The sequence below is a fragment of the Purpureocillium lilacinum genome (genome assembly GCF_023168085.1).
Source record: "Purpureocillium lilacinum CBS 284.36 DNA, scaffold_3, whole genome shotgun sequence".
NCBI lineage: Eukaryota > Fungi > Ascomycota > Sordariomycetes > Hypocreales > Ophiocordycipitaceae > Purpureocillium > Purpureocillium lilacinum.
In genome coordinates this window covers 3,926,649-3,941,814 of record NW_027072113.1, presented here as the reverse complement: position 1 = coordinate 3,941,814, position 15,166 = coordinate 3,926,649, and the positions used below count along the sequence as shown (strand labels likewise).

The window sequence follows — 15,166 nt, the reverse complement described above, 5'->3', positions numbered from 1 at the left end:
TGTAGTTTCAAGTGAGCTCACGATCTGTTCTCCAAGACGCTGGCTGTGACACTAATGATCAGCGCATGGATCTATAATGTTGGTGGCGCACGAAGCATACCTGGGGGGGCTTGATCATGTGCCCTGATCGTGTTTGAGGTCGTGTTCGACAATTTCCCCCGCAGATGCGATTGCTCTACCCCCGCTCGTGGCGGTAGAGGCGCAGGTTGTTGGGACGCCAGAGCATGGAGTCGGCCGAGATCTGCCACTGGCTTGGCTCTGCAGAGCTAGCCATGCGCATCATGCCCTGTGCAGCATATGCCCGTGCATAGGCTGTGTGCAACCCCACAGGCACTGGAGACTGAGCAGTGTGCCAACAATCCAGCCGTTCTCGTGTCAAGCATTCAGCCACCAATATGACCATGTAGTGCCAATCAGGTTCTTTTCACCGCTTCCGTTTGCCTGTGTGTGTCGCATTGTCCCGGGCTTTTCACTTGACGGCCGCCAAGCCATCGTCTTGTAGCCTCGCGCCCAGCTGCGTCACGAACATCCAGGCGGCACTCGCCAGGTCCGCCGTCACGTCTCCAAGCTTCACAACCTTGAGCCTAGACTGCGCAAGGACAAACGCCCCGCAGGAGATTTGCACGACACGCACGCCCGGGTGGAACAGGTTCAGTGCCAGATGGTGGTCCAGGTATCGCGCGAGCGCCTCCGTGAACGGGTGGTTCGGGGGCCGGTCGAGCGAGCGCCAGGCCCATCCGTCATCGGCGTGCCTTCCCGCGAGCCTCCGACATTCGCGGGCGTCGTTGGCCCAGGTGTTGGTAGTTGAAGGTCGGTACGGTCCGTCTTCTTCTCCAGCGCGGACGAAACGTCGTAGATCCGACGGAGATATCGTAATCTCCAAAGTCCTCAAGCCAGGTTCTTCTTTTGAGTCGGCGTCGTCGTCGGAGTCCGCTATAGTATTCTGCGTGTCTGATAGGGGCGCGTTGAAGGACAGAGTCAATACAAAGTCTGGTCCCTTGTTGGGAAGGCCCCTGGCCTGGATCCAACCCTCCCAGACGTTGACGAGCGTTTTCGTTCCCAGCACCAACTTGCTCACGTGGCAGTCGAAAGCACTGGACAGCCATTCGCTGATGACGACCTTCAGCGCCTGCGGCATTCGTAGAAGAAGTAAAGGTAGTGAGACGAATTGGGATCTGTCGGACTGGCCAACAGCTTTGGCATCCGTATCGACTGCCCAAGGAAATGGCTTCGAGACTTCATGGCCTGCCGAAAACGCTGGAAGGAGTACCGCCACGTACGTAGCATTCTCGTGTCGAATTTCGACCCAAAGGCCTCGTTTTTGTTCCTCAGGTAGCCGACTCCATGACTCGTCCCGTTCCAACTCCTCAGCTGCCGCGTCACCGAGCAGCCCCTCGGCTTGGAACCATCGAATCGACACCGACCTCAGCGCACCGACCTGCCCCATAGGCGTGTCGGCCGCCTCGAGTCCAACCTGAATACCGCGCACGACATCGCCCACGAGCGTGTCGCGAAGCCGCCGGGCGAGATGCTGCAGTCGCGCGCTCGTCAACCCCTCGGCACCGACGAAGAGTGGCGAGACGCGGTGTGTTGAGAAGGTGGTGTTGAAGAAGGGTGGAGAAACATCTTCGCTGGAGCCGTCATGAGAGTTGGATGCAGCCCGTGATGCCGCCCGTCGCGGTGGCATTATTGCGGCTGGGATGCCTTGAGCTCACACGCGCTGACGCGTAGACGCGTGCCAGGCAATTGATGGGAGGTTGTATGGTGGGGTTTGATGTAAAAATTGAGAGATTCAGGCAATAAACGCGTCGCCCCGGTATTCCGGTTTGACAAAAATTGTTCCGAGTGACGATTGGGTGAAGAGACTGTTGTCGGTCAATCCTCAGGTCGTGATGTCGTTCCGGTTCGTCTCTCAGGATTCAGCACCAATCCTGATGACTAATCATTGATCGTGCGCATCAACGACCTCGGCGCATTACATTGAGGGCACGACCAGCAAGCTCGCTTGCTTGAACGGAAGTACAAGTAGACATGAATTCTCTTGTTATTAATCCAGTCTTGGGGGCATTTCCTACAAATCTGTCCATGTACTGTTCCCATACACACAAGACTCCTGCTGATGTACACAGACGAAACACACAACTCGGAAACAGACAGTCTCGAGTCAATAGTATACCAAGGATGCAAAGACATCGTCCAACGCCGCACAATGCTCCCCTCAGATCCCAATGCTAAATCCAAACGATCCGTCAAACACGTCAAGCTTCTTGACGTCGGTGCCGCCCCGCAGCGCAAACAAGACGTCGATGGCCGGCACCTTGTTGGCCGGGTAGAAGAGCAAGAGGTTTTCCATGTCTTCCTCGGTGAGATTGCACATGTCCTCCCACTTGTACGAATCGCTGACCTTGGACATCCTGCACTGTGTTAGCGGATCCTCGCAGGGCAAGCCGTGATACTGACCATCGCATCCGCTTCGGTCCGTCCTCAGGGTTCGGAGCAACCTTGCGTAGCTTCGTTCTCAGCTCGCCGATGGCCTCGATTGCGTTGCCGCAGTTCTTGGGCAGTTGCGCGGCGATGAACCGCCGGAGGGACGCCGCCAGCCGCGGCCCCTTGCCGTTCGTGCTGACCATAATCTGCAGCGGACCGTCTCGGTGTACGCTCCCAAAGTAAAAGTCGCACTCGGGCGGCACGTCGGCAATGTTCGCTGGCACCTTCTTCTCCTTGCAGAGTTTCCAGATGGTGGTCGACGCCGCCGGGTCGTCAATGGCCACCAGCACCATGTCTGCCCCATCGAGGTCTGACGGCTCAAACACTCGATCGACGTGTGTAATCTGTTTCTGCGACACTCGGAAGGCGACCTCTTCGTTCAGGCCCGACGCCGGGCAGACGACGGTGACGTTGGCATCGGCATTGAGGCAGTTGAGGATTCGTCCGGCAGCGACCTGGGCGTGTTAGTGTCCGGCGACCGTGCTGCGGCAGCCGTGGGTTTCTCGTACTTCACCTCCGCCGACCACAAGGACCTTCTTGTCCTTGACTTGCCATGCAAGGATCAAGCTGCCGCCGGGCTGCACTTCGGGGAACGTCTTTGCCATTCCTGGGCGCTGTGTGCAGGTGCAGAAACAGGATCCGATTGTCGGCAGTGGCACGAAGCTAGAGGCAGCTGGTCGGCGCTAATGAAGGAGCCTGAGGACTGTCAGGGCGATAAGATGCGATAAGGCGCTGAGGGCGGCAGCGGCAGAGCTTCACATAGCGGGGTACCCAAGTCCGCCACCGCGCTTCGCAAGGACGTGCCGTGCCTCGCTAACAATGGCGGGGAACCACGTCAGGCGGCTGACACGGTCGCTGGCACGCCCTCGCATCCAGCGTTCGTCACCTGCCAGCCAGCCGCCGTCTGTGTCTTCACAGCTTCCACATTCGTTGTCGTAGCATGCTGCACCAAGCAGTCGAGGCACGGTCCGGCAAGCCGCGGTCATCTGCTCCCTCCGAGCTGCTGTGACCCGGCCACACCTCGCTCGTCGTGTCGCCCGCCGCCATGTCTGGCCGGAAGCTGGGCGGCGGTCGCATCCTGGGCAGCGGCAAAGGGCTTGCGCCGCCGACGCCGCCGACAATTCCTCGCTCCAGCAGCCCCCTCGCCCCGTCGGAAAGCACGGTCTCTATCGGGTCGCCGTCGTTGTCGCCAGACGCCAGCGGGAGTCTCCCCGACTTTAGCCAGGACATTGGCTCAAGCATCAGCGTTGGGGCGCAGTCCAAGGGCAACGCGGCCGACGCCTCGACACTGTTTTGCCCGATATGCAACGAGGAAATGGTAGGTCTCGTATGCTCTTCCTGTATCTGCGGCGATTTAACAGGGCCAGGTGACACTGCTGCAACTGAATCGGCACATCGACGACAACCATCAAGAGCTGCCCGTGGAGGAGCAGGACGAAGTCAAGACGTGGTTCGACAAGCAAGTCCTGAAAGCGAAGCGATTCCAGCCCCTGTCCCTGATCAACCAGAAGATTCGTGGCCTCGAAGTGTTCGAATCCAACGAGTCGAACCACGTTCATGCGCCGGTCTCGGCTGGCAAGATCAACCACGATGGGCCGGTCGACCCCGACGAACTCATAACGCGAAATCACTGGCAGCGGTCAACGGCATACGATGTCTGCACGGACCCTACATGCGGCAAGGGCCTCGGGCCCATAAACGGAAGCATCAACTGCAGAAACTGCGGGCGGTTGTTTTGCGAGGAGCACACCATGTATCAGATGAAGCTGAGCAGGAGCGCAAACCACGAACCGGTCCGAGGCTTCTGGGCTAGAGTCTGCGAGACGTGCTACAAGTCGAGAGAGGGCTACAACGACCATGTCGGGGTATCCGTCGACCACATGAACACCTTTGCGGACATACGGCGGAAGAAGGTCGAGCGGCAGAATTTGGAGGTATCACGGCTGGAGAAGCGGCTGACCAAGTTGACGCGCCTCCTGGCGGATCCTCCCGAGAATATGACGGCGTCAAACGGCTCGCTCCTGGCCCCGGTATCGTCATTTATGGGTCAGAAAGATACCCGCAAGCTGCTGGAGCAGTCAGTTGTCACATGGGAGGTGGACGAGACGGTGCCCAAATGCCCATTTTGCCAGCAAGAATTTGGGTCCTGGACCTTCAGGCGGCATCACTGCCGGATATGCGGTCGCGTGGTTTGCGCTGACCCACAGACGGGTTGTTCCTTGGAAGTTGGCCTCAATGTCGCCGGATGTATGCTCCCCTATCACCACTCAGCCCTCGCGGATACTGACAACATAAAAGCGAAGAAGGCTTCGGAAGAAAAGGCACAGGCCAACGGGACAGATTTAATGCACTTGAGCATCAGGATGTGCAGAGAGTGCAACCACACCATATTCTCGAGCCGCGACTTTACTGCATCCCTTCAACATAAACCCCCAGATCAGAGGGCGTACGAGACCTTACGCCAATTTGAGCGCGGTATACGCCAACTGCTGCCGTCATTTCACCGAGTGCTCATGGCATTGCAGCCAGAGAAGCTGAGCAACGGGGAGATTGACCTGTCAAAACCGCCGCCAACGCACGCACAGATCCAGGAGGCAAGCAAAATACGAAAGCGGCTGATAGACAGTTTCGGCAAGTACGGCACGGCAGCGAAGCGGATGCGAAACTTGCCGACAGACAGCCCGACACAGAAGCGGCTGCAAGAGGCCGTATACCGATACTCCAGCAGCTTCCTGCACACCAACATGCTCCCGCTCAAGAGCTTACCCAGCCTCCTCCGCCACCGCTCCACGCCGTCCACCTCGTCGCGCTACCTCTCCACGCCGACGCAGTCCACATCCAGCCTGCGCCACACGGAGCTCGCAGACTCGGAGACGGCCTCGCAGGCCCCCAGCGAGACGAGCACCATGGTCAGCCAGCTCGAGACGGAGGAGAAGGAGCTGCGGGAGCGGCTCGCCGTGCTCGAGGAGCAAAAGTTCATGGTCGACGACATGCTCCGCCTGGCGACGCGCTCGCGCCGCTTCGAGGAAGTGAGCGCGCTGTCGAGGAACGCGGAGGAGCTCGACGGCGAGATTGGCGAGCTGAAGAAGAAGGTCGGCAGCGTGGAGGAGCGCTGGGAGGGCGTCTACCGTGACGGCACGCCGGCGTAGGCGTAGGCGTTTGTTTTTGTCCTCCTTTCTTCCATCGCGGGCACTGACGAGTTTTGCGTTCGTCCATGTGGCTACGGGAGATGACATCGTATTATATGCATTGCGCGGCGTTGGGCGGAGGGCTCCCCATCTACATCTACATCGTTGTATTACACGGGCAGGCGTGCGTCGATTCATAACGGCGATGCAGCGGTCTCTTGGTGCAAGAAGGGCTCTTTTTTAGCACCCTTAGGTATCAGACAGGGTTGTACTATACCGCCTACTCAGATTACGTACCATATAGCATCATGCAACGTTTTTTCACAAAACCATGCGCACTCTCGAGGATACAGTATCTTTTTGACATTGTTCAGCACGACTAAGGTTTCCCTTCCCCTTTGTGCGTTGTGGACGACTGCGAAATACAAGTCCGACCGAAAGCGTCCCGTGATATCTCCTCCACGGCGCCGACATGCGTGCGTGCGTTAAAACCAATGCGAGCTTTCCCCCGTTACGCCAATTCCCCCAGTCTCCCGACAGCATTTGGCGGCCGGAAAGCAGAGAAGGAAGCATGATAAGAAAAAAAAACAGAAGCCATGCAATCGAACCCAAATGGCGCAGCCCAAACAGAACACGTTATCGTACCGGGCGCTTAGCCTCTCTCCTATCCTAACACATTTTCGCCCCCAAGAAAAACACAAAACAAGGAGGTATAGACATTATGAGTACATTGGGGACGAGAGGCTCGTTCCAAGACGGCGGGTGCAGTCACACTCCTAGTGGACCACGCCCTCGACGCCGCCAAGGAACCTCCTCACACGCCCAATGTCGAGCTCTTCCCGCTCGCTCTCGACGGCCTTGAGCAGGTTGTCGACTACTGCATCCACATCGGCTTCTTGCACGCCTGTGCAGAGCGCCACGACGCGGCGGTACTTGATCTCAACGTCCCGACTGCGGAGCTTGAGAGCCTGCACCATCTTGCGTGTAAAGTCTCGCCGGCCCTCGATGGCGCGGATTCGTGCCCGAAGGACGTTCGCCGACGGTAGCATGCCCTCGACGCCTCCGCCTGCGGCAGACTCGTCTGCAGCTTCGAGCATGGCCGACAGCTCCGTCTCCCAGGATGACGAAGGGTTCGGCTGTGACGACTGAGACTGCTCGTTCATGAGCCGTATCTGCTCATCCTCGCGCGCGTGGGCGAGATTCGAAACCTTTTGGCGGGCAAGCTGTTGCTTCTTCAACGTGGCAGTCAAATGCTCGATGTTGCGTCGCGCCTCGCCTAGCTGGGTCGAGGTCGTTCGAAGGGTAGCATGCAGGGCATCTAGGGACGCTTGTTTTGACTTCATTTCTTGCTGGAAAGTGGCACCTGTCTCATTAAGCAAATGTGTGATTGCTATGCTTTGGTCAGCTTCGGTCTCGCAGGCTTGTCTGAGCGGGCTGCCTTACAGGCAATGATTTCGTCGCTGCTCTCTCGGGTCCGCTGGCTAGAGCCAGGGGCACCGTTCTTCTCAACCGCCCCCTCACCGTTTGCCTGCTCTTCCGTGTTGTCGCCGCCAATGCCAAAGTCAAGTGGCCGCAGGCCAACGCGGTTCGCAATGTTAGGGTCGGCGCCAACCTCTAGCAGTTGTGAGATGATGCTCCGGTTGCCGATCCTGGCGGCAATGTTCAGTGCCGTGTCACCCGAGCTGTCCTGCGCGTTGACGATTTCGGTCATGAAGCGCGCGATGCCCATTTTCGGCGCCGCGGACTGCGAGCTGCTCGGCAGGTTGCCGTTCGGTTGCGGGTTCTGGCTGCTAGGGACACTGCCCTGTCGGACAACCCACTCGAGAAGGCTCTCGAGGTAGTAGCGACTCGCCGCGTTTCGTCCCTTGACTGCGCTGGTAACGGCAATGTGATGGAGCACGGTTCGTCCCTTGTGGTCGCGGGCCTCGATAGTGCTGCCCAGAACTTCAAGCAAATCTGGAAACGAACCGTGGTCCATGGAGTTTGTGACGAGGCAAGCGCGCATGAGTGCTGTTTCCCCGGAAGCATTGACACGATACGGAGACGCGCCTGCGGCGATGAGCGCACGCAGAAGAGGCATGCGCGCAAGGGTTGCCGCCCAGTGGAGCGCGGTGTGGCTTTGGGGATCGATGGGCATATCGAGTTCGTGCGGCGTAAAGGTCTGCAGATTGTCATGCTTGGAGGTGTCAGACGCCGATGAGTCCATGAAGAGACCCATGAGCATGCTGCGCTTCGTCTCGATATCGGGGGACATCTCGTAGGGAAGAGGAGGGAGGGATCCGTTGCCCTCTTCGGCAGGAGTCCGGTCGTGCACGGCGCTTTGAGTGTACATGAAGGATTCGTTGGGTTCTGTGGGCGAGCCGGGAAACGTCGTGGCGTACACTTCCATGTTCTGGCCATACCCTCCCCCTCCAAACATATCGGCCGGGGTCATCGTGACTCGCTGTCGCTTCCGCGGCGGCTCGTTTTCGGGTGCTGCACTGTTATCGTTCTGCTGCTGCTGGGTCGAATAGGCCGAGTCCACCCCCTGCCCATAGTCGGAGGCGTAGCTCTGCTGGGAGTTGCCGGGGAAGTCATCCCCATTCTGCATAGAGGGTTGTCGGCTGAAGCTGGGTGCTCGGGTCGGCCCGTTGCGACTCCTGGGACCGGGCGAGTCAAATCGTGCCTTGCTGATAGCGGCGACAGCGTGGCTCGCGGTGCTGGAGATGTTCTTGAAAAAGGTGCCTGAAAGGCCATTGGGCCTGCCATCGACACTGGAGTTGTAGAGGCGCTTCCTCTGCGCGGCCATGGCCTGCTCCTTGGTGGGCGTGTTAAAGTCTCCCCTGCCAGCAACACCACCGTCTTGGCCCATGTCGTACGTCAACAGCGGCCGTAGCATCTCCTCGACGCCATATTGGCGGCAAACTTCGACACCACGCTCGAATTTGATCCAAGTGCCTTGGTACTTGCCGTAGCCGCCCTGGACCTTTTCATGCTCGCCGGTCTGAATCTCCTTTTCGAGAATCTTGGTGCGCTTGCCCTTGTCGACGCCGGCGACCTTGAGGATCTGGGTGGCGTTGAGCCAGGAATCGTGGCGTCTTCGCATGACGGCGACATTGTTGACTTCCATTTCGTAGACGTCGACGCCCGAGTACGAGGCCTGCGGAAAACAAACAGTTAGCTTGTTGTCGCCACGGTTTGTCGCTGGGGAAGGCATACAGAGTAGATTTGCGGCGCTTCCGCCGGGCCATTGTAGCCTTGGTGGAACGAGGCAGAATGCCTCGGTTGCGACTGTTGGCTCATGGTAAAAGATTGCGGTGCTGGCTGCGACGCCGAAGGCATTGTGGGTTGAGCCTGTCGTGCACGGCGGGAGGGTGATTTGGTTGAGGGTGCGTCAAGGGATGGGCGCTTGCGAATACTCGACGTTGCCGTGGGAGGACCCTGGCGGCGCGGGCCTGCAAGCGTGCACGACGCGCGATGGTCCTTGCGTGAACTGGGCAGTCAGTGCAAATGATGCCGCATGCGCGTGCTCGACGCAGCGCAAAGTTGAGCTGCGGTTGCTCGTGGCAGACGTCGTCCTGGTCGTCGCTGGCGGTGCGCTGGCGGAGTGTGGTCGAGGCTCAGCTGCAGTGCAGGCAAGCGAGGGAAGCGCGGGCGGCGGAGGTACGAAGTAGCGAGGGTGGGCTTGTAATAAGCGTGCCTCTTTTCGACAAGCGAGGGGAGGGGAGGCCAGTCAAGGACGCCTCCACTCCACGGCCGGCAGAGCGGGCGTGGGAGCACGAGCCGCGGGCTTACGCGCAATTGGCTTTTGGCTTTGGCTTTTGAGTGCGTGCAGGCGGGCCACGTCTTTTGCGGCCGTGACCAGGTGCTGGGCAATAACGGTGAAGCTGATGATGATGATGTCGTGTCGCAGCGTGTGCGAGCGTCGGCAGGATCAGTCAATGGATGGATGGGCCGGCGTGGGGCTTCGGGGCGAGCTGCAGCGCAAACACGCAAACGTATGTCATTTAACCAGACATGCACAGGCCGTGCGGGACGTTGCGGGTGTTGCGGCGGGATGCGACAGGTCCTGAAAAGCCGTGCAGCGCGTGGTGGAATGGGTGTCTGGGCGAGAAATCAATTAATCGAGACGTGTCGGTTTCGTGGTTGCCTCGTGTCAGGGCGTGTCGAGGACGCGCGACCGCGACGCTTTTGGGAATCTGGGTGGATGCGAGGGGTGGCTGGGCGCCCGTGGTTCATCAGTGGGTCGCAGGTTGCCAGCAGGCAGCCCGCCCGTGCCCAGTGGGGCTTCCGCCGGGCAGCGCTGTGTCACCACCTTGGCAATTGGCCTGATCACAGGTGAGTGAGTACGCACAGTGTCCCCCAACACCTGGGCAAGTTTGAAGTCACAGAACGAGCTGTTTGCGTCCGCAGGCCGGCGGCCATTGACACAATCGTAGCAACGTGCAATGCAGCGACTATCAGACAGCACCTATGTCAGGGCAATGCACGCAAGCCGTGGTTCCAGAACATGGTGCACATGCATAGCTTATGCCGGACCGGTCCTTTAAAGCTACCCGTGGACCCGTGCAGGGTCCGGAAACTCCGCTCTATTCTGCCGTGAGTTGGGCCCACGAAGGCTGTCGCGGGTAACACAGGAGCCACAGGTATTGTGCCTTCCGAGGTTGGACCGCCACCCGCTTCCACTCCGCGACAGACCCAAGCAGCAGCCCATTCATCATGAGCTGGCGATAGCATCGCCATCACCTCGTCACCATGCCGGCGCCTTCATATTCGATCCCCTCGTTTCTGCCGCCCCTCCATCTCTACCGCCACATCCTCCGCGAGGTCTCATACCTCCCACCAGCCTTCCGGGCCACCATATCCTCCAGCATACGAGATCGCTTCCATCGAAACCGAAGATATGACCCGCGAGCAAAGGCCCATCTCTCCAGGGCCTCGTCCGCCCTGCGGACGCTGAGAGCCGCCAACAGCGGGGACGGCACCGCAATGGCTGGCCTCATATCGAAAGGCTTCGCACGGTCCGGGCGCCGCAGACGGGAGCTCATGGCTCAGTTCGTCAAGCCTCAAGGTCCGAGCAACTCGCAGGACCTAGAAGCGCTCCTGGATCAGCCCAGCGCAAAGCAGAGCTCAACCTCTACGGGCACAGCCGACGCGCAGCGGCCCAAGAAACAGAAAAACGCCTTCTTCCAGAAATGGGACCAGAAGAAGCTGTTGCAAATCTTGCAGTCGCAAAAGCACCAGCAAAAGGAGACCAAGGGCTCGACAAGCTGGCCCGGCTCCGCCATCAAGAGCACCGATCCAAATCAGTTCGTCCCCACCACCAATATCTGGGGCAAGCCCCCGGCGGAGAGCCTCGTACGAACAAAACAAGCACACTGGTGGAGGCGAAGCGCGGAAAAGATCATGCCACCCGTTGGCAAAGGCGAGTGGGACTTGCTGGAGCGGCTGAGCAACGGAGCCCAGGACGAGGCCGAATGGGCAGTCCCTGCGAGACGGTCGACAGCGAAGCCTCTTGCCGCGCCGGAGAGCACGTCAGGGTCGTTTGACTGGAAGCCCTGGGCTACACAGCCTGCCGCTACGGTAGAGAGGCAAAACTCCATGTCGCAGAGGGTCCGGTCAGGCGGCAGTGACCCCGGCCCGTACGGCGGCAAGGAGCGCAAGCCGACCGTGTCAGCGAGGTGGTTCAGGAGAGCCTACAACAGGACCTGGCAGCTTACTCCGACCATGAGCCAAGATCCCAAGACTCTACGTTACTCTTTCAGATGGGGCTCGGTCCAGCCCAAGATTCCCAGTCCAACGGCGTCACAACTCGAGATCTTTGAGGGCGTGGACAAGCAAGGTCGCAAGGTCGGCAAGAGTTCTGCCTCATGAGGTCGTCTCTATTCTTCGAGTCTATACTGCCGTCTCCCGTCCGTCTATGCGGCTCCTCTGAGGAGTGCGGTCCTAATCCAAAAGATGCGCCAGCTTCTCCAGGTTGGGTCCGTCCACCCGCATGCCGACCCACTCGTCGAGCGCCTTGGCTCCGATGCTCTCATAGAACTTGATGCTCGGCTCGTTCCACTTGAGCACCACCCACTCCAGGCGCGCACCCTTCATGGCAACAACCTGCTTGGCCAGCTCGACCAACAACCGCTTGCCGTAGCCGCGGCCCCGCTCGGACGGCTGGACGAAGAGGTCCTCGAGGTAGATGCCCGGCCGCGACCGCCAAGTGCTGTAGTTGTAAAAGTACAGCGCCATGCCGACGGCCTTGCCCTCGGGCGAGAAGAGGAGCAGGCAGCGCGCGGGCCGTGACGGCGAGGTAGGTTCGGTGTGCGGGACGGTCGCGGTGTCGGAGCTCTCTCCCGAGGGCGCGAAGGCAATGGTCTCCTGGATGGACTCGACGGTCGCCTCGACGGCGTCGGGCTCCTTCTCGTAATCGGCCAGCGCCTGGATGAGCTCCAGGATCACAGGGGCATCTGCGCTTGGCGGTTAGCAGCGAGTCGTCCGTCAGAGGAACCTCAAGTCCGCGACTCCTCTGGCTGCGGGGCAGACATACCCTCCCGCCGGGCGTGTCGGACAGTCGCTTCGGGGGCCATTGCGTGCTAGAATCTGGGTATATGCGCGCGACGACTGTGTATAGAATCGGTACTCGAAGCAAATTGACACGATTCGGCGGGCTCAGGCTTCTTATAGTCCTCGCACGTAGTGGCAATTGGAAGGCTCGGCGAACCGCGTGGATGTGTGCCGTAAGCGTGGGGCAGCTCCAATTGGAAGGGCGCGCCGATGAGGTCTTTGGCGGGGTTGGCTTTCTTGATGTGCGTGGGGCACGGCGACCATTACGCCCCTCCAGGCCCCGACCTTCGGGGCTTATTACTGTTTACCCTGCAGCTTGCGGCCTTGGCGACTGAACCTCTTCAACGCGACTCGCTTCTGATGGCCAGAGCCAAATTACAAGATATGTAGGATTAAATCAAGTCTCTGTGTTGCCGACCTGTCGGTGTAAGGCTTCATGCCCCCGGTTTTATCTTACTACAGAGATTGAGTGAGTGCTTCGTCCCAGCGAAACTTCACGACAGGGCTGCCTCAAATTACAGGTAACGAGCATGATCAAATACATTTCATTTCGCACCCAGGCGGGTGTAAAACTATTATCCAATATGAGCAGCGCCCCAATGACATTGGTATTCGTAATGCCGTTACAGCAGATATCGGTAGTCCGGAGACATGTCACCGAGTTCCGTCTTCTGCTCCCGCGTGAGCTCCTGCTCGGCACCGATCTTCTTATTGCGATCCTTGTTGGCCTTCCAGCAGGCAAAGCCGTACACGCAACATGCCACAATCGAGAGGCAAGTGAAGCCGAGGGACACGCTCAGTCCGCGGACGAATCGGGGCCCATCCTTCTTCTGGTAAATGTACACGGCGATGATGCCACCGAGGTTTCCGAAGCCGACCTGCCACGCGCTGCCAACGGCACGTCGGTGATGTCCACCCAGGTTCATGTTGAACCAACAGACAATAATGGGCATGGCGGTGTAGGCACCCATGGCGATGAGGAAAAGTGCCGCGTATTGGAGGTCCCGGTTGTTGTCGACAGCAATCAGGATGGAAAAGCCCGTGATGGCCACGCAGGTGGCAAAGACGGCAAAGCTGAAGCGATGCTTGATCCTGTCGGAGAAGAAGGCGATGAGCATGGAGAAACCAAAAGACGCAGCCCACGGCGGCACGCTGTGAAGCTGGGTCTGAATTCTGGTGTACCCATAGCCCTGGATGATGAATGGGGAGAAGTAGGCATAGCCGTAGGCAGGGACGATCAGGCCCAGGTACATGAAGCCACCAACAATGACCTTGTAGTCCTTGAACACGTTGCCAACATCTTTGAGCGTGATCTTGCGCTCGCGGGCGGATTGACCCTGGTCGAGACGGAGGCGGGCGGCAACGAAGTCCTTCTCGTCTTTACTGAGCCACTTGACGTCCTCCGGGAAGTCCGGCAACAGGAAGAAGAAGAAGAAGCTGACAAACACGGTCAGGCCGCCCTCGATGAGGAAAATCCAGCGCCAGCCGCTGTAGCCGCGCAGTCCGCTCATCTTGCCAATGGCAGCAGCCAACAGACCACCAAAGGCACCGGCCAGGGTGGTGCTGTTGAAAAAGAACGAATACCGCTTCTGGGCCTCGTGACGGCGGTACCACATGCCAATGAGATAGAAGGCGCCGGGGAACATGCCCGTCTCAAACAGACCCAGGAAGAAGCGGGTGGCCAACAGTCCGCTGTAACTTTGAACAAGCCCCTGCATCATGGTGGTGAAGCCAAAGAGGAACATGTTGATGGAGAGCCAGACATGGGGGCGGAACTTTTTCAGGAGGATGTTGGACGGAATTTCGAAGACGCAGTACGGAACGAAAAAGATGACCAGAGCCGTGTTGAACTTGTAGCCGTCCGTGCCGAGGTTCAGGTCCTTGGAAAGGTCGAAGATGTCGGCGTTGGAGATGTTGACGCGATCTGGAGAGGCATCGTCAGCTGCTTGGTTCACGTAATACGCAACCATGTCATGTCCGCAATAACATACCGAGGAACGCGAGGAGGTACATGACACAGAGGAAGGGCATGACGTGCAAGTCGATGCGCGTGAGCAGCTTGCGCTCCGTCGTGTTGGGCGGGCACACAGGGACGGCCTCGTCGTCCAGGTACTGCTGGCCCTCGGCGGCCGCGATGTCGCGTCCATTGTCGTGGGAGCCGTTGAGCGAGGCGCTGCCCGCCTTCTCGCGAGCGACTTCTTCCGTGACGGCCATGATGCGCGCGCGACACCGTGGGCTGGCTTCCGGGGCTGGTTGATTGGTCGCGCCGGCGAGTTTGCTCTCGAGCTTGTCCGTCTCGACGCGAGTTCAACGAGGACCAGGACGTCGTGCAGCCTTGTCAGCCCGTCACGACAGGAGTGTGGGACAGAAAATTCCAAGACATGCGCATGCGCCGAGGGCGATCCATCCGAGGTCGGTGGTGGGCGGCGGCGTGCCTGCTTTATACTGCAAAGGATTGTACCCAAAGCCCGTCCGTCCGCCCGGGCAGCGCAGCGCAGCGCAGGGCTGGTTGCCCGCCGTTGGCCGTGTCCCGGGTCGCCGTCCCAGGCATTACTCACCGAGTAGCACAGAAACGGCGGCTGCGACCGTGCCATCTTTCCAAATGATGACCACCCGTCCTTCCACACTCGTTCAGGCAAGGCAGGCGCGAAGTGGACTGGACTGCCGGCGATGGAGAGGCGATTCCACCGAGGGCTCAGCCGACGCCTGGGACTGGTCAGCTTTGCCCCTGCCCCTGCCCGGGTTACAGGGCTCGCGGGAAACACCCCGCATCTCGTTTAGTGCCTTACCCACCACCTGATTGCCCCCTCGCTTCTTCGAGGGCCGGGCGCAATTCGAATCTCTCGTCAGACGAAGCGTTGTCCATCGTCCATCATCCATCTTCAGCCGGCGCCTCACCACTGCCTGCGACCTTTGTGCAACCAAAACCCAGGCCACGACATGGCGATGCGGATTGAGACAGCAAAACGAGCCCTTGAAGGGGGCACAAAGCCATCCCGCGCGCGAGTCAGCCCGCC

General features: G+C 59.4%; 7 protein-coding genes across 7 annotated transcripts; 2 read left to right on the top strand and 5 right to left on the bottom strand.

Annotated features, from left to right (window-relative positions):
- Positions 1-469: 469 nt before the first annotated feature.
- PLICBS_004765 (uncharacterized protein) lies at positions 470-1,687 on the bottom strand (the record flags this gene model as incomplete). The annotated part of the gene is made up of 1 exon (XM_018325858.2): positions 470-1,687. One exon carries the CDS (start codon positions 1,685-1,687, stop codon positions 470-472), a length of 1,218 nt encoding a protein of 405 aa, XP_018175610.2.
- A 531-nt stretch (positions 1,688-2,218) lies between these two features.
- Positions 2,219-3,092, bottom strand: PLICBS_004764 (bifunctional dehydrogenase and ferrochelatase; the record flags this gene model as incomplete). Its single annotated transcript, XM_018325859.2, has 3 exons — positions 2,219-2,414; positions 2,461-2,942; positions 2,997-3,092. 3 exons carry the CDS (start codon positions 3,090-3,092, stop codon positions 2,219-2,221), a joined length of 774 nt encoding a protein of 257 aa, XP_018175611.1.
- A 440-nt stretch (positions 3,093-3,532) lies between these two features.
- PLICBS_004763 (carboxypeptidase Y-deficient) lies at positions 3,533-5,636 on the top strand (the record flags this gene model as incomplete). Its single annotated transcript, XM_065600585.1, has 2 exons — positions 3,533-3,805; positions 3,849-5,636. The coding sequence occupies 2 exons, from the start codon at positions 3,533-3,535 to the stop codon at positions 5,634-5,636; spliced, it is 2,061 nt and encodes a 686-aa protein (XP_065456657.1).
- Positions 5,637-6,391: 755 nt separating this feature from the next.
- Positions 6,392-8,936, bottom strand: PLICBS_004762 (transcriptional regulator swi6; the record flags this gene model as incomplete). Its single annotated transcript, XM_018325861.2, has 3 exons — positions 6,392-7,005; positions 7,059-8,754; positions 8,814-8,936. 3 exons carry the CDS (start codon positions 8,934-8,936, stop codon positions 6,392-6,394), a joined length of 2,433 nt encoding a protein of 810 aa, XP_018175613.1.
- Positions 8,937-10,349: 1,413 nt separating this feature from the next.
- Positions 10,350-11,468, top strand: PLICBS_004761 (uncharacterized protein; the record flags this gene model as incomplete). Its single annotated transcript, XM_018325862.2, has 1 exon — positions 10,350-11,468. One exon carries the CDS (start codon positions 10,350-10,352, stop codon positions 11,466-11,468), a length of 1,119 nt encoding a protein of 372 aa, XP_018175614.2.
- A 72-nt stretch (positions 11,469-11,540) lies between these two features.
- PLICBS_004760 (uncharacterized protein) lies at positions 11,541-12,172 on the bottom strand (the record flags this gene model as incomplete). Its single annotated transcript, XM_018325863.1, has 2 exons — positions 11,541-12,052; positions 12,133-12,172. The coding sequence occupies 2 exons, from the start codon at positions 12,170-12,172 to the stop codon at positions 11,541-11,543; spliced, it is 552 nt and encodes a 183-aa protein (XP_018175615.1).
- A 600-nt stretch (positions 12,173-12,772) lies between these two features.
- On the bottom strand, positions 12,773-14,363 carry PLICBS_004759 (uncharacterized protein; the record flags this gene model as incomplete). Its single annotated transcript, XM_018325864.2, has 2 exons — positions 12,773-14,073; positions 14,141-14,363. The coding sequence occupies 2 exons, from the start codon at positions 14,361-14,363 to the stop codon at positions 12,773-12,775; spliced, it is 1,524 nt and encodes a 507-aa protein (XP_018175616.2).
- Between the last annotated feature and the right edge of the window lie 803 nt (positions 14,364-15,166).